The sequence below is a fragment of the Myotis lucifugus genome, unplaced genomic scaffold (assembly GCF_000147115.1).
Source record: "Myotis lucifugus unplaced genomic scaffold, Myoluc2.0 scaffold_0, whole genome shotgun sequence".
NCBI classification, from domain to species: domain Eukaryota; kingdom Metazoa; phylum Chordata; class Mammalia; order Chiroptera; family Vespertilionidae; genus Myotis; species Myotis lucifugus.
In genome coordinates, this window is record NW_005871048.1 from 28,605,776 (window position 1) to 28,630,804 (window position 25,029).

The 25,029-nt window shown below is 38.0% G+C and overlaps 1 protein-coding gene across 1 annotated transcript in view; it reads right to left on the bottom strand.

Moving 5' to 3' along the window:
* The window catches only part of ADGRV1 (adhesion G protein-coupled receptor V1), a 424,156-nt gene that overhangs the window by 243,906 nt on the left and 155,221 nt on the right, over nucleotides 1-25,029 (bottom strand). The window contains 6 exon segments of the mRNA XM_023749230.1: nucleotides 5,220-5,380; nucleotides 7,393-7,532; nucleotides 8,069-8,318; nucleotides 12,755-12,939; nucleotides 18,262-18,669; nucleotides 22,712-22,954. Coding sequence (XP_023604998.1) covers nucleotides 5,220-5,380; nucleotides 7,393-7,532; nucleotides 8,069-8,318; nucleotides 12,755-12,939; nucleotides 18,262-18,669; nucleotides 22,712-22,954 — 1,387 coding nt within the window.

The following is a 25,029-nucleotide window of genomic DNA, read 5'->3' on the forward strand; positions in this document are numbered from 1 at the left end:
ATAATCCATGAACAAACAGTAGCGCAGCAAAAAGCTGTGGGACAGCTAAACACATAAGGCCTGGAGCCTGCCTCTGCTGTATAGCACAGTCTCTCTGGGAACGATTATGTAGCAATTTTCATTTACTCCATTTTGATTGGCATATAAAGTCTTCACACTTATCAATTAAGCCTAAGGGTAATTTTAATTTTTAAATATCTACATGTTCCTTTCCCTACTAAAAAGAAATCACAAATTAAGCAGATTAATAATTTCATTAAGCACTGGTGCTCTGTTTTCATTAGACAAGTTTTACTGATTAAGAAAAGAATATTCTAATCTAATTTCCTAAGACCAGGTGGCTTGGCTAAATAGATATAATTAGGGAGGTGAATAAGATTTTTAGGCATAAAATCGTGAATAGTACTACCAAAACTCAGGTTTTGTAATTATCTCTTTTTATCTACTAAGAATAGTCATAGAACTACAACAGTGATGATTATGAATTTTAAAATCACCCTTATGCTACTGGGTGTTAAAACTAGGAAAAAAAATGTGTTCTTTCTCCCTAAGATGACTTTAACCTAAACATCTACATTCCTAAGTGGGGTGGAGACAATTATTCTTATTTTATTTTTTTAAAATATATTTGTATTGATTTTTAGAGAGAGAGGAAAGGAGAGGGAAAGAGAGAGAGAAACATCGACGTGAGAGCAAAACATAGATCAGCTGCTTCCCGCACGCCTCCTACCGGGGATTGAGCCCACAACTTGGTCATGTGCTCCAACCAGAAATGGAACTGGCACCCTTTCAGTGCATGGGACAATGCCCAACCAGCCACACTGACCAGGGCATATTCGTATTTTCTTTACGTCTACTGGCATTCGCCTATTTACACTGCGTCATGGGGGTGATGAGAACTTCAGCACTAACCCACAAATCTTTTGTCTTGCAATCTGTATAAACTTATTTTAATGCCAGAGTGCATGCATATTTTAAACATATTTCCTGGATTTTTTTTCTTTTAATTCAAATGTCCAGCACATAGTAACTTTTTCACTAAGCCTTTTAGTTCACTCTCATCCTCAGTCGGGTTGTTCTAACAATTATTCAAACATAAATGTATGCTGCTCTGCCAGGTACTGTGCATGCATTACCTCACTGATCAATGCCTCCTTGACAAACAGGAGGTACTACATTCATTTAACAGGTTATTTTCTCACTGTCTTCTCTGAAGCTATGGAACAAAGTTTTAAAGGAGACCACCCGTTGGCGTAAGTGGCCGGGGCATTTGCAAAATGCCCACATGGGGTCTGGTTTTCTGCATAGAAATGCCTCTCATAACTTCTTTTGGGAAAAGCTTTCAATATGTTTAGATTTAATGGGGTAGATGGGTAGGCAACTTTCCATGTAAGAACTGAGGCTTTGCATTCGTTAAGGCTTTTGGCCTAAAAAGTTGGCTAAGATGTCAGGAGTAATCCATTTTTAGGGTGGCTGCCAGGAGGTGTTCTGGGGCAGGTGTGCAAGTCCTGGGGCTGCCTCCAAAATCCACCCATGCGGGTACACAGTGTATCCAGAAACTGCACAGTCATGTCTGATTTTGCACCTTAATTGAGGTGGTCTATAAACTACTGAGGCCGATGCTATCAACTCATGAATGCACACTGAGTTTCCTGTGATGATCAAAGCCAGCTTAAACTCAAGGTGTGTGTGTGTGTGTGTGTGTGTGTGTGTGTGTGTGTGTGTGTCTAATATACTGGCTTAAAAGCAGAGCCTTGCAAGTTTTTTATTTCATTATAGGCCATGTGATCACAAATTTATGCTCTTCTGTAAGTTTATGGTGGTAGATGGTAACAATGTCAGGCAAGGCGATTTAGTGCTGGCCAAGGAAAAATGCACACCAGCCAACTACTTTAGTCAGAGCCGTTGCCCTTTACTTGGTAATATTCCAGTCTACGCCCATTTCATATAAATTTAGTACGGTTCAAATGGACCAGCTCAGGAATATTTAATCAAGTGTATTAAGCTGCAATTAAAATGCTAGCATGACACCTGGTGGCAGTCCAGGATTCAAAGCCAGCGGCAGGAAAACGGGCTAGATGCTAGATGCTACGGCCTGTACCTACAATGTGTGATGTTATCTAGATGCTCGAGCAGGCGGTGCTCCTGCCCCCACTGGCCTTGGGAAATACACTGAATACCCTCAGTTACCCAGTTTCCGAAGCATTATATGCTGAGTATTTATCTTTTATCTTCTTACCTGATGCTGAATAGCTGTACTAGCACACCTGATTTAAATTTACAAGTCAGTTTTTTTACATTTTTTGTTTAAATGTAAACAATTTTTGGTTTAAATTCCCTTAATATAAACATGTAAGTCACAGAGTACAAAATCTTATAACAATAAGTACATTTTAAAAAATTAAGTATATAAAATAAATAAAGCATAATATTTCCAGTTATTACACTAAAGGTATACTCTAAACTGTTTCTAAAAAAATTATTCTTGGCTAATTGAATACTTTTCCGTTACTCTTTTTCCTAGCATTATGTAGAGTATAGACTCAGTTGGAAATGGGCACACAGGCCAAAAAGTTTAGCAAGGCTCAACTTAGAAAGATGGAAGACCAAGGCATATAGCTATGACTTTTAAAAATTAGAAACCAGTTTACCAAATTCCAAGAAATTGAAGTAATGTTATCTCATGAAGCTAAAAAGTTAATTAAAGTAAGGTTATCTCATGAAGAAAGAGGAACAAAGTAAACCATAACTGTGCACATTAGTGTGACATAAAATTCACCTCCAACGTGAATAACTTCAGATGCTAATGCTATAATTGTATAATATAACTATTTCAGGGAACCTACGCATAATTTGAAATGCACATTGCTATTTGGAGGATGATATTAAAGAAGCTTACTCTGCTTCTCGCAACTCTATTGATGTTGTGCTATCAAAGATAGACAACTGAACTGGAATCATCCTCATTTTGACTCTGAATACAATTTCTATGCTTTGCAATTGTAGGAAGACCCTATAACATTCCATAAACCAGTTCAGTTTTACCATGCATACATGAACTGGGTCATGTCTGATGCACTTGTAGGTGTGTCTCCTGTGTTTGGAATGTTTTAAAGCTGAGATTAGAGATGTATATAGACCTCAGATTTTTTTTTTGTGTGTGTGTGTGTGTGTGTGTGTGTGTGAAGTACTTAACACATTAAACTAAAGCTTTCCTTTGGCTAATGGTTTTATTTACTTCACAGATTACTAAGTGATAAATGCCAACACAATGCCAATTTTACAATACGTAACAGGAAGTAATTGTCTATAATTGCTAAATAATAAAACAGGTAGGTAAATAAATACAATCTCAAGCCCTTTCAAACATGCTTATTATTTTGTTCAAGGTTTATTTAACTGCAAGAATATTCTAATTGTGCCTTTTATAGTTTACAAGCTAAGATTCTGATAGTTTTATTTTTCAGAAAAAAAATACTCTGTAACTTTACTAGATGCCATCCACCCATTTTAAATTATTTTTAAAAAATAAGATATATTTTCTAAAATTCCACATCAAATTCTTCCAAAAATCTCAGAACTGTGAAACAGAATTGGAACAGATATATTGTGATCTATCCTGATTTAAATACAGAGGTTTGATTCCTATCTAATTATATGTTACTACATTTCATGAAAAGAGCTAGTCAGATTACCTCCAAATTCAGAGAGATCTTCAGTGTGACCTGACCTAAATTATTGAAAATGTGTGTAAGATATATATAATTCTCTTCTCTACTTCCTGGTGAGGGGAGGGGGGTGGAGGGGGCATTTGAGAGATGGACATTCATCCTCCCCTGAAGCTGAGACAAAAAGACAATTTGAAAAACCTCATAAGCATATAGCCTAAGACAGATAACATAAGCTCACGGTATCGATAAATACAGTACAGTACTGTAAATGTATTTTCTCTACCTTATGACTTTTTCCCTCTACCTTACTTTATTTTAAGAATATAGTATATAATACATACACACAAAATATATGTTAATCGACCATATAATCAGTGAGGCTTTTGCTCTACCGTAGGCTATTAATACTAAGTTTTGGGGGAGTCAAAACTTATACATGGATTTTTCACTCACGGGGTGGGAGGAGAGGGGTCAGCATCCCTAACGCCCACACTGTTCAAGGGTCAACTGTAATTTCAAATATGATTTCAAGTCAAAAGTGATAAAAGTAGATGATATTTAGGTGATGATTCTCAAATATATGAGCAAATCTATATTTGCTAGAGTAAGCTGCGAAAAATATGTATTTATTAACAATTCTTTCAGGAAACATTCTCTTTCGTTTTTAAATCTCTTTGCTTAGATGTTCAGTATTTAGAACCAGCGAGGGAGTTTTGTGGGTCACAGCAGCACTTGGATTTATCTCTCTATTGAAACATACAAAATAACATCTAGATTTATTTCAGCATTTTACCCTTTGGTATTATTTCATCATCTATGAAATTTCATACTACAGTGAAGTGTGATGTCTCCATCTGGTTTTGGAACTGTGGGGACCCAGAAGAATCTATTAAGCAAGAAATATCATCCTTATGAGAGATGTTATTGAGAATAAGAGATTATTAAGACTCCCAACCATATAGTCAATGCAGCAAATGAGAATAATTCTATAGTTATTCTAAGTTAAGTTATAAGTAAATAGTTTGACAGACATTAACGCATTTAAAAAGTTCCTACTCCTGTCAGAAATGAAGCCTAAATGTGGAAGGTGAAAAATTATTTTTTAAAACAGAGCCTATTTAGAGCTCCTGAGTTGTAGAATACAAATCAACCAAAGGGGTAGCTTTGTGTTTTTGGTTGTTTTTTTTTTAATAAAATGTAAACTGCTTTGTATGTATTATCTCACACAATCCTGACATTCTAATACAGAACCTGCCTCTAAATTACAAGACTCTGAACTACATATATCTTTTCCTATTATCTCACTTCTCTCCCACACTGTATTTACATTGCTCATGAGCTGTAACTGTGCCTTGTTCTTTCCTATATCCTCAGTACAAAGTTGGCCCTCCACAAATATCCACTGAATGAATTAATGAGGAACTTTATTTTCTCCCAGTGCTAATGAATTACAGTATATTTGCATCTTGTATATATAAAATGACTACGGGAAAACAGACTCATCCTCATAAGTATTTTAAATTATTGACACAAAATATTGCAACTGACCTGAGATGCATATAAATCCAGAGGAGAAAAAGGCTTCATTGTATGAAGACAAGCTGTCGGTCTGGGCGTAGACAGCGTACACAGACATGTATGAACAGGCACATTCTACGTAGTCTGAAGTATCCTCAACCACTTTGCAAAATTGACTGTCAGACAACCAGCTAGGACAAAAAGACAACTGTCACTATTCCTCCTTGAGGTCTTCAGATGGCTTTTAAAGAAAAAGTTACTGAATTTAAATCTTGACTCCAGATTTAAGCAGACCACGGTTTCAAGAAGAATACTGGAGGGAGCATCTTGTCTATGACATGACACAAAATATCCCACAAGGTACCTTAAGAAGCAGCCCAAATACTATCCAAACCTTCAAAAGCATTCAGATACCGAAAAAGCTGGTCCTCTGAACAGAGCAGTAGCACCCAAGGTTTTCAACAGGAGGCACTCTTCTCTATCTTTCAAAAATCCCAAAAGATTGGCACAGCCATTATAATGTGTAGTGTTCACCCTTCCTTATTTTTCATAATTCCTAGTAATTTGAACCACACAAATCACTTATATGCTTTTCTAAAATTCCTTAATCTTTTTTGGAATTTGCAGCCAGTTATAATACATAAATGTTTTCCAGGGTTCTTTTAAGTATAGAGGGTGTCTATAAGGTCTGGATGATTTAGCACAAGAACACTGTGCTATGTTATGAGCATTCCTCAGTGACTACTGGTTGACACTCTTGATTACTTTTCTAAGGACACACAATTTTTAAACCCAACTGCAGATTCAACCTTGAAACATTCATTAGTCATTATATATTGAGGATCACAAAGTACCTATGTATTAGGTTTAAGATCTGTCATCAGACATTAGGAATGTCAACTGATAATTTTTTTCCAAGGAAAGAAAGAGACTAACCAGAATTTTGGTGTTTAGAGGACAGTTGGCTAATTACCCAACTAAGCTATTAAACCTATTAAGAACTTTAGTTTATGTGGCTGAAAGTCAGTAACAAACAACTTTTTACCCATTGGTATTATTTTATCACTCTATGAAATTTCTATTAATATTTAAGTAAAACATGATGTCTCCATCTGGTTTGGGAACTATGTGGACCTAGAAGAATCTATTGAGAGTTGTCATCCTTATGAAAAATGTTATTAAGAATAAGAAATTATTGGGAGCTGGGGATTCTAGGAACCTGTATTTTTTAGCCACTCCTCCAGCAAATCTGATGCATCTTCTCAGTGGACCCATTGTGTTTGCAAACAATGAGGAGATACAAAGATGAATCAGATCTGAAATCCTCCTGGAAATGTTTAGAGGATATAAAATTATGCATTCAATGTTAAAAAGTAATATAGGCCACAATACATGTAGAGTATGTATGACTATATCATGCATCTAAATGATATCTTGTCAAGACTGCTAACCAAGGAAATGGAGTAAAGATTTTCAATGGAAGATTTGAGAAAGAAAGGAAAGATTAAGGGCTTTACTCTAGCTATATGCCCTCTGTCCTCTCTAAATACACACACACACACACACACACACACACACACACACACACACACACACCCCACCATCCTCGCTTTACCTACCAGATTTGAAGGGTCCAAACCTAGTGACTGATTAGTACCCTAGACTATGGGGCATTGACTGGGCTCCGAGTGACAGAACTGCTCAGAAACTTGAGGCCTTGGGCCCAGGAGATTCAGAGAAAGCATCATTTTCCTCTTCCCACTCCTGTGCATGGCTTTAATCCCAAAATGTACTCCAGCCCTATGTGAACTAGAATTACAAATCCCTGCTAATTCCTCTAAGCATAGAGTATCAGCTCCAGAACCACAAGCCCAGATGGAAGGGGTAAAAAGAATTTCCTTTCCTGCCCAATAAATTAACCAGGAACCACAGGAAAGTTATCCGAATTGAGCAAAATTCATGCTAAATCCCATGAAAACACTAGTCATCAAGAAGTTAATATTGTATTGAACACATATTTAAATTGTTTGGCTACATTTGCCACCTGCACAATGCTAGACCCTTTCCTATGCTTCTTTGTCTTATTTCATGTAGAGGTGATTCTTGTCCAGAGTCCACTGATGCTAGTGAGAAAAAAATGGGCTCAATGGTACTGGACTGTAGAAGGACCAAATTCTGATTTTAAACAATGACTAATAAGTACCTTGCAGCAGCCTGATTCCAAAGGAGACATAGTGAGGTTTTGGGAACAATTCTAGGCTCGGCAGCATAAATCCTGTAGAGAACCTCATTGTTGTCAGTCAGGGGCTGCGAACCCTGACCTTTCACACTCAAAGATAATACCTGTAGCATAAAAAAAAAGCAAACAGAAAATGATTTAATGATGTTTTCAAGTGAATGTCATGACTGAATCTCCCATTCTGAACTTCGCTTCATTTTTCAGTCCCTTTACTCACTACTCACTGCCACTATTTCTATAGGAAGCTGCCTTAGGAACGCAGGACACCACCCTGGTTTTCATTCACAAACATTCTGCCTCCACTTCAGTTACTGAGCCGTCTTCAGCTGACAACACTATGACTATAACTGCTGAACTTCATCACGAGGGGGATATATAAGATAATATTAGTAAAAGCAGTATTTTTTTCACTGTCCCTCTATTATTATATAGTTTGCTCAATAAAACATAAAGAGAATATTTCCAGCTGTTTTTAAGGCAAAACTCTTGACAAATAGTTCATAAAGATGGGCCATGTTTCATAATTAGCTCACCATGTGTAGCACTTCCCACAAATCTGATCCAGCTAATGCATTCTGGGGAGTGTGGCTGCTACGCAAAAGTCAGAGCCCAACCATAATTCTTTATAATGATAGATTACCTTATTTTTCAGGGCAGGAAGGCTGTTTCCACTTATAAACCACTGCTGGCTGCTGTACTCTGTAAACTGGACAGATTCGCACGTACTTTTCCCAGACATGATTTCTGCATCCGGGACATCCAATAACCTTTCTGGAATTCGAATATAATCGCCTTCCTTCCCTTCAAACTTGTGCCCATTGATTTGCTGGGGATACCAGTGAAGAGCCAGTATTGACAGATATGGGCAGCTGTCGAGGATGGTTTTGCTTCTACAACAGAAAAGCAAAGGGTGTGCTGAAGTGGCATGCATTTTATACATTTTTTGTATTTGTTCTATATATTCCCTTTTATTTGTTAAAATGCATGACACCAGGGCTCTGTTCTTGGTGTATAACCAGGACACGACCAACCCAGAGCAGTAGAGAGAAGGTGCTTTCAGTTCTTTTACGGGTTTTTTTTCACAGAAATTTCTGCATCCCTTTGCCTGATTCCCCTTATAACCTAACGCATGGATTTTTGAAGCTGTTTCATGGATATCAGATACCATCTGAGGCTGTAAAATGGACTTTTCAGTGTCGGTTAAATGAGCACTGGTGGAACAGGTTGAAGGAAAGGCACATCACTAAGGAAACGCTCTGTTTTACTTACGAGTATCGTAAACTTTATATATCCGTAGCTATGTTTTCATCAAGTGTTCCCTCACCCCTTTCTAACTGCTAATTGGACTAGGTAACTGGTAGAAAAAATAGCCCTGAACAGTGATCTTTATCCATTTAACAATACTGCTTTGAACATCCCCTAGGCATAAGATACTGTGCTCAGTGAAATTGCTTCCAAACCTCAGTGTGTGTTAAAAGCAGTTGAAAGCTTGTTTAAAAATATAGATTTCTAGATAACATCCCAGACTTACTAAATCATGACCCTTACCTACTAAATCAGGACCCTTACCTGGGGAGGGAGCTAGGGATTTTAGGAATCTGTATTTTTTAACCAGTCCTCCAGCGAATCTGATACATCTTTTCAGTGGGCATATTATGTTTGCAAACAATGAGGAGATACAAGATGAATCACATCTAAAACCTGCCTGGAAATGTCCAGAGGATATTAGGATAAAAATGAGGCATTAAATGTTAAAACGTAATACAGGCCACAATACATGTAGAGTATGTATAATTATATCGTGATACTAAATGATACCTCGTCAAGACTGCTAACCAAGGAAATGGAGCAAAGATTTTCAATGGAACATTTGAGAAAGAAAGGAAAACGTAATGGCTAACCTTTATCTCTAGCTATAGGCCCTCTCTCTAAAAAAATTGCCACCCCAACTTCACCTATCTTTAATCCAGCCTTTCATCCAGGGCTCTAGACCCTAATGTCCAAGACTCCTATTGAAGCACCTCAAGGTGTACAGGCCACACACACCTCCCAAACAGTCTAACACCCTAAGTCTGATTCTTTCACACACACACACACACACACACACACACACACACACACACCCCACACCACACCTAACTTATTCCATGTTTAACCTTTAAAGGTTGGTGGTCTTCCCAAACACACCATGCTATTCTTGCTTGACTGCCATCGTACATGCTGTTTCCTCTTCTTGGATAACTTAGAAAGAAAGGTAAGCCTATGGAGAGGAAGGGAAGGTATTGATTCATTTACTCATTCTAGTCACTCACTGTACTACAGCCACTGAGATTCTACCACATACCACTGTTCTAGGCCCAGGGAATACATTAGGCAACAACAAAGAAAGGACCATTCTTTCTGTGCATCTCAGAAGCTCCGAGTTCTCACCGGGCCTTTGAAGGCACAGATGTGGAAACTAACAACCACAGCAGGGTAGATGGTTCACATCTAAGACAACCTCAATATCCTGGTAATTTGGAAACATACGGAAAAACAAATTTAAAGATTTGGGACTACGGGGATTGTAAAACAATGAACTATGACTTAACTGAACAACATAGTTGAACACAGTATAAGAGGGAAAAACAGTAAAAGGATATTTCTTAACTATGCATACACACACACACACACACACACACACACACACACTGTGGCCTCAGTGCAAACTTACTTGAAGTAGAGAAATCATCCACTCCAGAGGTTTCTGGAGACATTAGAGACATTTACAAATGGCACTGAGGAGCTGAACTGCTAGTCGTTGGTCTCAGCTGGACATTTAGGAACAGGGGAGGACTGCAGAAGGGGCCTCCTGAAAGGGCACGCAGAGCTTTTCAGGTGCTTTGATGATGCTCCTCGTTAAGAAAAGCAGCCCTAGCCAGTTTGGCTCAGTGGATAGAGCATTGGCCTGTGCACTGAGGAGTCCTGGGTTCGATTCTGGTCAAGGCACATGCCCAGGTTAGGGTTCGATCCCCAGTGGGGGACATGCAGGAAGCAGCCGATCAATGATTCTCTCTCATCATTGATGTTTCTATCTCTCTCTCCCTCTCCCTTCCTCTCTGAAATCAATAAAAATCTACTAAAAAAAGAAAAGAAAAACAAGTCCCCAGGACTTGACCATCAGGGTTAAAAGAATACAGTGTAAGGGGATGCTGGTTCGGTACCCAAACCTCAAGTGACACCCAGGTACTGACCTAGGATGAAAGTCCGGGGCACTTTGGAGTCATGGGGCTCAGAATGGAAGATCTGTTTCAAAGCAAGTGGTTTACAATCACTTCTGACCACATGACACGGAGGCCAGCAAGGGTAGTGGAGTCAAGTAGGCCTGGGATTGGCCTGCAGGCCTGGAACTGAGCCCAGGCCTCACCCTAGACTAATCATGTGACCACCAGCAAGCTGTATAAGGCCCCTAGCCGCAGTTTCTACATCCGTAAATAGGAATAATAAAAGCCCTAACCTATCCTTGAACAGCTATTTAAACTGATCTTCTGCAGGAATAAAATATGTACAACTTTTACTAAGGACTAGTTCAATCCATATAACACTTAATATATTATACTGTTAATATCTAGATAAAAAGGCAATTTCATATTGTTCAATCTAATACAGTGTCAGAACTAGAGCAGAGGAATAGTTAATATCAGTTATTGTAATTATTTTATTATTTGATCTATCTTGTAAAACTTTTATATCTGAGTTGACTATCTCATTGAACTTTATGTGTCTTGTGATCTAAGAAGATAAAAGTCTTACAATACAAACAATATTTAAAATAACATGTCAGCTCATAAAGGGCCCCATAAATAAAGAGATGATTTAAATTATTATACTAATTTTTTAAAATTAGTCTTCAAAATATCGACATGACTTAATGAATACTGATCATAGCATTCATCAATTGTGCCGAGCCAGCATGGCCAAGGGTGAACCTGAGTGGGGGCGGCTGAAAGGCTTAGAAAAGACAGACAAGAGAATGAAAGCCGGGTCTTGGTGGGATGCTGCTTCTCTGAGAGACAGCGACCACGCCCACAGCCATGCCTTTATTTTATAGCAGAAGCTACAAGGCAAAGTAAAGGCGTGACCAAGATGTTTACAACATTCTCGTGGGTTTCAATCCTACTCAACTCCATGCACCTGAACTCTATCAAGCCCACATCACTCAGGCACGTGGGGCCACGTGTTCAGACCATAGTTCCAAGCTTACAACTACAGCTGTTGGCTCTAATTGTGCTGGGAGGGCTCTGCTCTCCAAGCTGGGACTTGCACGTGGCAATGAGAGGACTGTGCCCTCTCATCAGTCCAAGGCTTGAACCTGTCAAAAACACTGTAGCTGCTCCCCACAATCAATAAATAAAAAATAAAGTTTATAGAGGCCCTGGCAGGTAGCTCAGTGTGTTAGAGCATCGTCCCGATACGCCAAGGTTGTGTGTTCCATCCCCAGTTAGGGCACATACAGGAATCGACCACCCTATATGTATGGAACAACAAACTGATGTTCTCTCTCTTCCTTCCTCTCTCTCTAAAATCAATCAATACAATCTTAAACTTTAAAGAGATAATATTTTAAATCAGACATGTCCCTTTAAATAATAATCATTGCTTTTTAAATAACGGATATTACTCAGTGAGAACTGGGAGGGAAATCTCCATTTTCACTCTTTTTTATTTATTATCAACCATGTTTATGTTAAATCAAATAGAAATAAACACTTTTAGAGCTTTGTACTACACTTACCCAGTTTAAAACACCATGACTTCTGAAGACTATTAACATACAGTTACAAAATTAATTACATAAATACTAATAAACATGAGCCACTTTTTATTTTTTCCTTTCCTCTTGCTTGCTTTCTGCCATGAAATGACGAGTCTGAAGTTCAACAACATTCTGAGAGATGCCTCCAAACAGATGAAACTGAACCACAACTCCAGAAACCACCTGTTACCAGCACATCAAAGCGTGTCTAAAGGTGGGAATCACCTTCTTTTTTTTCAGAGTGTATCTTCTATTCATTGTAGGAATAAGAGTAAAGAAAAGACCCTTTATAAAAGACCCTTCAAAACAAGAGGAATATATTGTTGCCAGGATAAATTTATAATTTATTTTTCTTGATGTAACTGCTGTGTTTTTTTTAAATAATTAACTTCATTTGTGCACTAGTACAATGCATTAACTGTATAGTCATTAGTTACATCATATAAATGTTATTTGCATTGTGTATTACTTTGTAAACTGTGAAGGAATACATACATAGAAGGTACAGCTGATATATTAAATGATACTTACTTTTCACCCGGAGAGCCACAGGTAACATCGGTCAGCAGAGAAAAGGCAAAATCCTCAGTCACTTCAGAAAAGTGGCTGAATCCCCTAGTGTCCTTGCGCTTCGGGTTAATAAGAGCACAAAGAATATCATAGAAGAGATTTCGGTTTTCAATACTGAATGCTTGCTTTTTTCCTTCAACAGATATCTGGGGAAAAACAAAAATAAAAATATATCTTAATAAACTCTTTAAATGATAATGTATCATATACTATAATGTGTTCCTTATTAACCGTTATTAGCATTAACTAAATAAGGATGAACCTATGAAGAATTTAAGAGAAATCAGGATCAAAATTATATTTCAAAAATATCCATTTGTACTTTAAAAAGCATAAACAATCATTTATAAAGAAGACACACAATCACCATAATATGTTCTATTTAATAACTAAACTAAGCCTAAAATGGTTGCATGGGTCACTTACTTTTAACTACAATAATTAACATCATGAGTCAAAATTAATCTCTTTTATATCTACCCCAAGGATTATGATTTTGACCAACTAAGGAAATAAATACAAGAATGTCCATATAGAAGCAAGATTATTCTTTTTTTAAAAAAAATATTTTTTCATTGATTTCAGAGAGGAAAGGAGAGATAGAAACATCAATGATAAGAGAGGATCATGGATTGGCTGCCTCCTGCATGCCCCACACTGGGGATCTAGCTCACAACCCGAACATATGCCCTGACTGGGAATCGAACTGTGATCTCCTGGTCCTTAGGTCAATGCTCAACCACTGAGCCATGCTGGCTGGGCAAGATTATTCTTGATTATAAGTGTTCAATGAACAGAAATCACCACATGTCACTAAACTCCTGAAACATCATATGAGAAAATCCTATTCCAACCAAGAGTAGTTAAGAACTCCTGGCATTCTTGCCTTTAGCCGTGAGTATGAGCCTTCCTACCTTAAAGAACTGGGTTATTTGCTGTTTGAGGGAAAAGGAGACTAAGAGGGGAAATAGGCTTCATGATTTGGTTTTTTTCCTTGCCAGAATGATGGAGGCCACATCTTTATTGTCTGCCCAAGCTTTGATGTGAAGCCACTGACTTGTTATTCCACTCACTCTTATATGTCTGAGAAGCCCCTATTAATTCTTCAAAATCCAAATTAGTCATCATTTCTCTATGACTTCTACACTGGGCCCCACCTGCCTGATCTTTTACATAATCACTCCCTTTGTACTTTGCACGTAGTTTTATTAACAAACTTATGATGACAATGTTGAAATGATTTGTCTGTTACTCCTACTAGTTAAGCTCATTGAAGAAGTGGCTCATGTTTCCCACATTTTTTAAAAAAAATATATTTTATTGATTTTTTACAGAGAGGAAGGGAGAAGGATAGAGAGTTAGAAAAATCAATGAGAGAGAAACATCGATCAGCTGCCTACTGCACACTTCCCACTGGAGATGTGCCCGCAACCAAGGTACATGCCCTTGACCGGAATCGAACCCGGGAACCTTTCAGTCCACAGGCCGACACTCTATCCACTGAGCCAAACCGGTTACGGCTTCCCACATTTTTAAAATAGTTTTATAATCTATATGGTACCAAGCTGTTGGCTGGACTCAAAATCCAAGTTTAAGAGTAGCCATCTCAAAGACAGTAAGGCAGAATGGAGAACAATCCATAAGGAAAAGATGATAAAAACGACAGAATAAAAATTTAACAAAGTAAAAATTACAATGGAGACAGGGGACAGCTCATTGGATACTGAAACAAATGGAATATGTTAAATGGAAAATAAGATCAATATATGCTCCCAGGACTCAGAGAAAATATAACAAACAGGACCAATCCACAAGATACACCAAGCACATAAAAGGAGCAAGTAGAGGTAAAACCTACACAGTTCCTTGATAAGCTAAGGAAATACTTCCTTCTAAAAATGCAGAGCTTGCTTACACCAGTGAAAATAAGAAAAAGAAACAGCACCAGATGTATCTGGTGATTTTTAAATATTACTTCAAGAGTTAAAAAAAAAATCTTACCAGAAAAACAGACAGGAAAAAAACTACTAACAGAGAAACAAAAAATAAATTTGACATCAGATTTTTTTTGCAAATGAAATGCCAGAAACCACCAGAGCAACATGTGGAGTTTTGAGAATTAAAGGCTGTGATCCAAAATTCTAGAGCCACCCAACCATTCATGCACATTCAAGGGCAAAAGAACGTTTTAGGAAAACACACAGAAACCAGAAGGCCATTTATATAACCCTTGGTTTATAGAGGTGCTATTCTCAGCTGGTTATACTAACTTCCCTAATTCTCACAACAATCTTGTGAGGGAGGGGCTAGTGTTATTTTGTTTTGTTTCCAGATAAGGAAACAGAGGCAGAAAGAGAATGCCTCACTTTCTGAGTGTACCGAGAAGGTGAGTGTCCCAGGAGGCACTGTGACAGCCCCCCTACCCTGACTGGAAACATCCCCCCAACCTGCGTGTCCTAGATAACAACACAGATTGGCTCAGTTTGCAGCCAGGTCACGCAAAATTACTGCAAGCACGAAATATACAACCGGGAGTAAAATATAGACAAAGTCTAAATCACTGTTAGTGTGATTATAAAATAAATCAAATGCGAAAAAGAATTCTAAAAATATGACATATATTATTCAAACATATGATAAGAAATATTTTGTTCTAAAGGGCCATTTTACATAAACAATAAAAAGAACCCCTCCACCCCCCAGTTATTAAAATTGGCTTACAAAAAAGTACAGAGCCTGAATCAACCATGGAAAAAATTTTTTTAAACTGTCAGGAAGAAAACAAAAAAGGAGATCTTTGGAAGGGGTGGAGAGTCCTTCAAACTTTCACAGAACATATTATTCCTGTGCTTTCAAGTGTTCCAGAACACAAAATTAAAGGCAACGCCTCTTGACTCATGTTTTACCAAGCTTTCATAACCTGGAAACCAAAACCCTAAGAAATTAAACTTTGCACATCAAATCCAGCAGTCTTAAAAGACCGAAATTATTATTAAAAAACAACAGCATTTTAAATAATTTTCATTTCATTATATCTAGGAAAATCAAAGGATAGAATATTGTCATAGCAAAAATTTGCCCAAACCCACAGCTGAATTTTATCCAAAATACAGTGAGTCATTTAAAGTTCATGCTCTTTTCTGCACATAGTTGTGTCCTCTGAACATAAATAAGTAGTCACTTCTGGTGAGTGTAATAACAATATGTAAGATTTATTGAGCTCTTCCTATAGAAATATATAGTATAGAGCAAATTCTGTTTCAAAGAAGCTAAAATCTGGGGGAAAATAAAACTTACAAATATGAAACAATTTCACTTAAAATATACAACCTTGTAGAATGAACTTCTATCCAGTACATGGATGTTCTACTCCTGAATTTGAGGTTATCTTAGAGTTTATATTAAGTGCATTTAAAATACATGAATGGCTGCCAGATATAGTTTAAGTGACTCTATTTGATTTCAGGTAAGTAACCAATAATTGTTTCATATAAATACTAAAAATGTTTTCATTCATTGTTTATGTGAAATTCAATGTTAACTATATTTTACTTGCTAAAATTACAACCTACTATGTGTGATCATATACATTTTCGGTGCCTGTTTTATTTTTTTTATTATTATAAATATGTTTAAAACATGAAAATTCTTATGCATTTTATGGATATCCCAGGCCCCTCTTATGATGCTTATTTTTTCTGCTTTTTGTTATTATATGCTATGCTGAAATAAACATTATTGTTATATATATATTTGTATAAATATTCCCAACACCCATTAGTTGTCTTTATTTTTCTTACTTTATTACTCCCCAGTTTTATTGAGATCTAATTGACATATAACTTTAGCTTTCTTTTGATCTTGCTTATGAAATATGCAAAAATAAATTTTGCTTAAATTTTATGTGGTGAAGTTTATCAATCATTTCCTGTATGACTTCTGGGTCTCCACTTCAAACTTATGTATTAAAAATGACTCATACTTCCAGTCAAGATGGTGGTGTAGGAAGTACTCGCCTCCTCCCACAACAAAATCAAAATTACAACTAAACTACATCACAACCACCATTCAGAACCTCCTAAAATCTAGCTGAGTAGAAGTCCTACAACCAGGGATTTAAAGAAGCAACATCAAGACTGGGGCAGAGAACAGGCGGGTCCCAAACCCACAAGTGACGGGTAAAAATCAGGAGGGATATTTTGGCATCAAAGGTCCCCCGCTGAGGAGCAAGGGGTCCCAGACCCATAGTAGACTCCCCAGACCAGGGTTCCAGTGCCAGGAAGAGAAGTCTCTGCATGAAATAGTCACTTTTCTTCGCTTTACACTATTTGGCAAGGCCTCCTCTTCCTGCCTGTGTGCTTTGTAATTTTTTTTCCTACCCTTCAGGCATTGGATTTAAGGGACATATAAAAAGTAAAATAGGCATGACCATCTAAAACCTCGTTGTAAACATTTTAAGGATTTAAAGTTCACACATAAGAAATATAGTACTTAAGAATTCATATGCATGTACTCAAAATCTTTTTTACTTGTATATCAATATATTGATAAATATTTTTACAAGAAAAGCCTCAAATAAACCCCAATAAGAGTCTTTTCCTTTAACAATGATGCTTTTTAAATATGCTTCATTTATTCTTAGGGTCTAACATCTCCATTTAATTCCATCATTTGCAGAAGTGTAAACAAATAAATAGGCTTAAAATTAAACCTGGTTGGTCTAAGTCCATACCCATTTGAATGCCTGAAGTTATCTGGTCATTCCGGAGTTATTCTGTTCTGTGAAAGTTTTCAGTTCCTGGGAGGAGCAAAGAACAAGCTGAGGGCAAAAGCTCCTGTTCTGTAGCATTTAAGCAGGAAGAACTGGGAATCTAGTTCAAGTTCTCTTTTTATAGAATCAAAAAACAGACGCAATTTCAAAAGATATTCATCCACCTTCTGGAGAATCAGACAGAGCCTGTAGCTTCCGACATCTGCTGCCCCTTTTCTGACACTGGCTGTCCTCGCTGCGGCAGCAGCTAAGTCATCACTCTCTGAGTTTAAGACTGAGGTTTCCATGCCCTAACTGGTTTGGCTCGGTGGATAGAGCGTCGGCCTGCAGACTGAAGGGTCCCAGGTTCGATTCCGGTCAAGGACATGTACCTTGGTTGCGGGCACATCCCCGGTCGGGGGTGTGCAGGAGGCAGCTGATCAATGTTTCTCTCTCATCGATGTTTCTAACTCTCTATCCCTCTCCCCTCCTCTCTGTAAAAAATCAATAAAATATATTGAGGTTTCCAAACAGGTGTAAGTCACATGCAAGCAAAAGTACATTATCAGATATGATAAGCTCCACTTCTATGCTCAGAAATTTAACTCTATTATAATTTCATGATCACTGACATTATAAATGTGCATGTGTGTTTGTTTTTATTTTTTAAATTCGTAAAACCTTCCTGAACCAGCTGCTGACACTCGCCGAGGCTTACCTTGTGTATTAAGTGCATCACGGCACTGAGCTGCTCGTCGGTGTTCTCTGTGGCCACCTTCACGCTGATGCTGTGGAGCACCCTGCTGAGGATGTCCCCGTCCAGGGGCTGCTGCAGCTGGTCCGCAAGCCCCCACACGGCCTGCGAGTCTGCGTCGGAGACCAGCGTGATGTTGGCAGTCCCATACACGGTATCGACCCGGGCACCGCCTTTTGGGTCAAAAAGTACAACCTGGAAGCGCTTAGGAAATGGATTTAAAGACCCTGTGTCTGGGGTTAGGACGACATCCAATACGGTGTTTCTCTGGCCAGGTTCGAAGACCAAGGTGCCTTCAGTTCTCACAAAATCCTTCCCAGAAAGAGCTGGAGAGATGAGCGTCCGGCCCACTGTCTCAGCACTCCTCAGCTCCTGGAAATTAAACAACACGCCTCAGTGAAGCTGCGGCACCTCTCATCTTGTCCCACACAAACGCTGACTCTTTCAGCAAATTCTGTTTTTCTTAGACTGACGGGCCGTGACAACATTACAACGAAATCAGTGGGTTTTATACTTTTTCTAATCTCCTCACGTAAAGGGGAAAATGTACATCATACAGTGATGAGGTCAGGAAAGACAGATGCCTTGGAGTAGACCAAGAAAGAGAACTACAATTGTCCCGACTGCCTCACGGAATTTCTCCAACTGTGAACACTGTGCTTAAATAACACAGGCTGCAAATGCAAGTATGGAGGAAAAGAAGGAATCCTTGCATTTGCATTCTTGCCTGGAAATGTGGAGGAGATGGGGTTTGGGGAGAAAAGAGAAAGCAGAGGGAAGAAAGGAGGAAGCAGGAGGAATGGGTCTCTTGTTGTTTTTACTGAGATATGAAAACACCTTAAGGAATAAGGACCTTGGGCATATACACACCTGAATTTCCTTGAATTGTGGTTATTAAAAGTTTTTTGTAAATCAAAGCATGAGAACTTAGTCAAGGAAGAACCAAAGTACTGTGACTGCTTACTAATGAGCAAACTAATACTAAACTCCCAATACCTGCCAGGCAGCATACTGTGGGTGCAGGTATGAACAACAGAACCCCTGCACCCACGGAGCCTAGCAGAGGACATACTATGGAAGTTACAGAATTAACAACATAACTTTATATGAAGATAAATTCTATGAAGGAAAGTAAGACTAGCAGGGGCATGAGGGTGACGGTAAGGGTACTACTTTAGATAAGGTTGCTCAGGGAAGCTGTTGATGTGACATTTGAGCAGAGACCACAGTGGTGCAGGGGAACAGGGCCCATAGGATCTGGGGGGAAACATTCTAGGCAGAGGGAACAGCAATTACAAAGGCCCTGAGGAAGAGCCAGAGGCCAATGTGATTGGAACAAGGTCAAGGGGCCAAAAGAGCCACATGTGGCTCGCGAGCCGCAGTTTGCCGACCACTGGTGTAGGGGAACAGGGCCCATAGGATCTGGGGGGAAACATTCTAGGCAGAGGGAACAGCAATTACAAAGGCCCTGAGGAAGAGCCAGAGGCCAATGTGATTGGAACAAGGTCAAAAGTACAAGAAGCTGGCACCAGAGAGGTGGGCAGGGGCCAGATCATGTACATCCACTTTACAAAGTGTGGCAGGAAGACCCTGGAGGTTTCCAGGAGAGTGACAGATTTTATCTTTTTGTGACTGTTCTGGCTGTAGCAGGGGATATGCATGAGGCAGGGAGAAGAGATAACTGAAGTAGGGTTGTATAAGTAGAAAGATTGATATGTGCACAGGTTGGAAATATACTTTGAATGTCGAGTCAGTAGGACTTCCTGGCTAATACAGTGTTGGGTGGAAAGGAAGAGGAGAATTGAGGATGTTTGCTTCGATGAACAGTGGAAAACAGGAAATACTGTTAAGGGAGAAATCAAAAGTTATTTATTATACATATTAAGTCTGAGATACCTTTTAAACATTCAAATGAGGATGCCAAGTAGAGCAATCAGATATTTGAGTCTAGATCAGGGTGGTGAAGAGACTGGTGATAACAATTCAGGAGTTCTCATTTAACAGATGATATTTGAAGAAAACAAACCTACATGCTCGGTCTTGGTGCACCCCGTTACTTCTTGTTCAGGAAGACTAACTGGGCAACAGGAAGAAGCTGCCAGAGAGGTAAGGGCTAAGAGTAGGTAAGGGGGATGTTCCAGAAGTCCAAAGGAGAAGAGCATCTTCACAAAGAGGAAATGACCAGGTGGGCCAAAAAATGAAAAAAAAATCAATGAAGATAACAGGTTTTTAAGAACACCTGCAGCAAAATGGTAAAAACAAAACAAAACAAAAAAACCTTGTTGAAAGAAACAACACAAGAATGGATAAACTAAAGTATCCATTGGAATACAATGTCACAGTGACAGTGAAAGAACTATACACATGGACATGTTGAGCAAAAGAAGCGCGTCATAAAACAATACAGTTAGTAGAATCTCATTTGCATAATTTCCAAAAAAGGTAAACCGAAACAGCATATGGTAGGTGGTAAAAGCAAGGGAATAATTCAAAAGCAAGGGAATAACTCAATATGAAATTCAGGATACAGGTTACCTGCAAGTTGAGGAGAGGTTATCCTGCAAGAAAAAGGCAGGAGAAGGGTCCACAGTATCTAGTTCTATGATCCTGATCAAGCTCAATTTCTTAAGCTAGGTGGGAGTGATTTTTTTACTACAAACTGCACATATACATTCTGCCCACTGTTTTCCTGTAGGATTTATTTCACAATTCAGACGTCGAAAGGAAATGGAATCATCAAAATGTTCTTGTGTTTATAAAATACATATAAAAACAAGAAGCACTATGCAATTAAAAAGAAACAACGGAAAGCATAGAAATAGCCTTTGCCTAGAACAGGCAATGTGTGCATAAGGAGGAAAGGCTTACTCTTTCTTGTGTGCTTTGGGCCAGTACACACATATATAAACGAAAGCATTTGAATTGGTTTTCAAATTTGGATTAGCTATAGGCCTATTGAATTTAATGTTAACTAACTGGAATGAGTGATATTTTCATTATCTCAAAACTTTATATCCCTTACCTTTTTATCAGAAATATGTAGATATAAGAGAACGAGTGCTGAGACTATAGTATTTACGTCCTGGGATTGCTGACCCACAGAGTATGTGCACTACAGCTACTGCTTTAACTACATAATGAAAAACTATTTAAAGAGGTAAAATGAGGACTGATATCATTGTAACAGACTAGCAACTTGGTCCATAATTTTCTCATTCTTGCCTGCTACTGAAAATAGAATTATATGTCTTTGCCTTCTAGTAATATGCCTAGCATTAAGAGAGAGAAAATACAGAGGCAATGAAGCAATAGGGAAATAAAATACCAGAGAAGTAAAACTTTTATTTCTAATTTTAAAAATTGAACTTTTCATTTTGCGATAATTGTAGATTTACATGCAGTTTACAAGGAATAATAGAGTGACCTCCTGGGCCCTTTACCCAACAGCCCTCTGTGGTAACATTCTGCGTAATCGTACTAGCCCACAACCAGGATATTGACATTGATACAGTCACGATACAGAACATTTCCATCCCACAGGGTCCCTTCATGTTTCCAGTGTTATAAAAATGCGATGAGTTACATGCTAGTGGCAGCATGTGTTTTGCAAGAAATCATTTGTGAAGAATCTAGAAAGACTATAAATAAATATGACAGAGATATTGGCACTCAGATTCTTATTTTGGCAACTTCAATTCCCTTCTCATCAGAGTACAGGTTTGATCCATAGCCCCAGTCAAAGCATGTGTAGGAGGCAACCAGTAGATGTGTCTCTCTCACATCGATGTTTTTCTCTCTCCCCCCCCCTTCCTCCCTCCCACTCTCTAAAGACCAATGGAAAAATATCCTTGGAGGAGGGTTAACAAAAAAAATAATGCTGGAAAGGTGCATGGTGTTGTCTGACCCAATCCCAGGATCTGGTCACTTCATGTTACATAGTACTGCTCTTCTGAGTCCCTGGATACCTACCTGTTCCCTCTCTTTCACCTGATGTCACCTAATAGGACGGATTTGAAAAGTGGCAGTAACACCACGTGAGCTCATGGATTTAAAGAAATATACAGATCAGTTGGTGCTTGAAATTCCAGAGATTTTCAACTAGTTCAAATATAAACAATAACAAAGACCCTTGCTTTTTGTTTCTGGTCTTATATAGTCACACTGTGAAGAAATTTTAACTCTCTAAAGATCTTATAAGACAGATTTATGCAAGACAGTTTGCATTACACAACCAACTTTTCCAAAAGAAAAATACAAAACACTATCATTTTAAAACATGAAGTTTAATATAATAAGTATAATGTGAATTATGATACAATCATAAGACAATAATGTATTGCTTATTCTCTATTTCACTACTCATGAAATAGTTAAAGAAGAAAACCTTAACTGTTAATATCTATCTCATGCTTACCTGGGTACCAAAGTTAACAGACACCATTAGTCCTGTCCCAGAATCTCTGGACACCTGCAAACTGATTAAAGTGGCCTTTTTATGAGCCACTGGTAGCCGAGAACCCACAGAAAAATACACGAGGCTCTGAGGCTCAGCACTCTGTAAGAATTTGATCTGTGCAAATCTAGCGCTACTGTTTATCGCTGCTCCAGCAGTGACTTCATACAGTTCCACAAAAAAATACGTTTCAACTTGTGGTATCTGATAATGAAAAAAAAGAGATTACCATTTTTTCTATTTTTAGATAATTCTGATGTTAATAATTGGTACTGTTCATACATAATTACAGAAATAAATGTATATTTAGAAATACAGTCTATATGATTACAGAATTAAAATCTTATGTTAGATTACTATGGAATTTATGAAACACCATTTTTCTCCCTGGGTAAGCTTCTTACTATAAAAATCAATGTCAGGAGACAATCTATGTGCACTTCAATAAGCAAAAGGATAAATAAAATATGTTCATACAATGAAATGCTATTTAACAGTTAAAAGGAACGAAGTATTTCAATATTTTTCCATATGGATGGATCTGAAAACAGAATGAGTGAAAAATCAAGTTGCATGATGGTATGCATAGCATGATACAATAAATGTAAAGCTAAAATTACATAAAGCTTACCACATATCATTAATGAACACATATTTATTTAAATAATTTAAAATTAAAATGCCATGGGTAGTTGGCTCAGGTGGAGGGGTTGGATTGGGGACAGGGCAGGGCATGGAGCTGCAGAATATTACTCTGGATAGAGGAAAAAGAGAGCTTCAACTTTGTCAGGAAGGTTTTATTTTTAAAGGGTTAGACATAAATATTGATAATAAATCGTCAGTTTGGTAGTTTTATGTATTTTCCAAAATTTAGAATCAAATAAGTCTAAATTTAGGCAAGATAAAATTAAATTTTGACCCTGTTTAAAACCGATAACTTCCATAAGAAAGTTACATATAGTCTTAGTAATTTAAAGGATTAAGAATTCTAACAAGATACCAAGGGAGGCATCTTGGAGAAAGTGGTGTCCTTAAGGGAGAGTTAGTAAATGTGGGGTTGTGGGCATAAACCTATTTGAACAAATGCACAGAAGAGGATTTAAATGTTTTCAAGTAGAATAATATGACCCAAAATTTTTTCTAACCCTCACCCAAGGGTTTGGTTTATTATTGGTTTTTAGATAGGGAGGAAAGAAGGGAGGGAGAAAGAGAAAAAAAGAGGGAGAGAGAAACATCAATATGAGAGAAACATTGATCTGTAAACACCCCAACTGAGGGGTCGAATCCACAACCTAGGTATGTGCTCTGACCAGGAATCGAACATGCAACCTTTTTGGTGTACTGGACAATGCTTCAACTAACTGAGCCACCCGGCCAGGACTGATCAAATATTTTGAATATGGACAGTTCAGTTCCTCCTTTTCAGTGTGATAGGATATATTAGTAGCTAATGAAATACCGTAAATTAGAAAAAAATCAGTGGGAAGTCAATATTTTTAAAACTTATTTCCTAACTCTATCATTATCAAGGTGGTCCACAGCAGAGCCTTTGCCAACCATTAATTCTCACACAGCTCTCTAGTCCATAGATTAAGACCTCTAAAACTCTTTCTGATGAAAAAAAAATCAAGTTCTTGGGCAGTATTGGTTGAATGGCTTAGCTCAGGAAAAATCAGGCTGGCTGTGGAATATGTTATTGTTAGAAAGCAAATAAATTCCAGAGATTTTTAAAGCAAAACGAAAAGAAAATTACCAGTTTAATAGGGTTTCAGTGACATGACATGACAATTTGAATAGCAAAAAGAAAATAACTTAGTAGATAATTAAAATTAGTTGAATTTGAGACTTTTAAAAAAGAAAGGTGTGTATAAGTGTACCTACACAGTCCAAACCAGTGTTGTTCGAGTCAACTGTATTTTTGGTCTACAGTTGGGAATCCTCGAATGTGGAGGGCTGACTTAAGTTAGAAGTGAATCTCCAACTTCAAAGGCAGGTGGTACCCATAACCCCAACATATGTTTGGGGTCAACTGTAATTGTATTTGTGTGTGCTTTTTCTGCTGTTTTAAATGTTTGGCATACACAAGGGAGCGTCGGCCCATGAACCAAGAGGTCACTGGTTTGATTCCTGGTCAGGGCTCTGCCCAGGTTGTGGGCTCAATCCCCAGTAGGGGGCATACGGGAGGCAGCCAACTGATGTTTTTCTCTCACAGATGTTTCTGTCTCTCTATCCCTCTCCATTCCTCTCTAAAATATATATATATATATATATATATATAT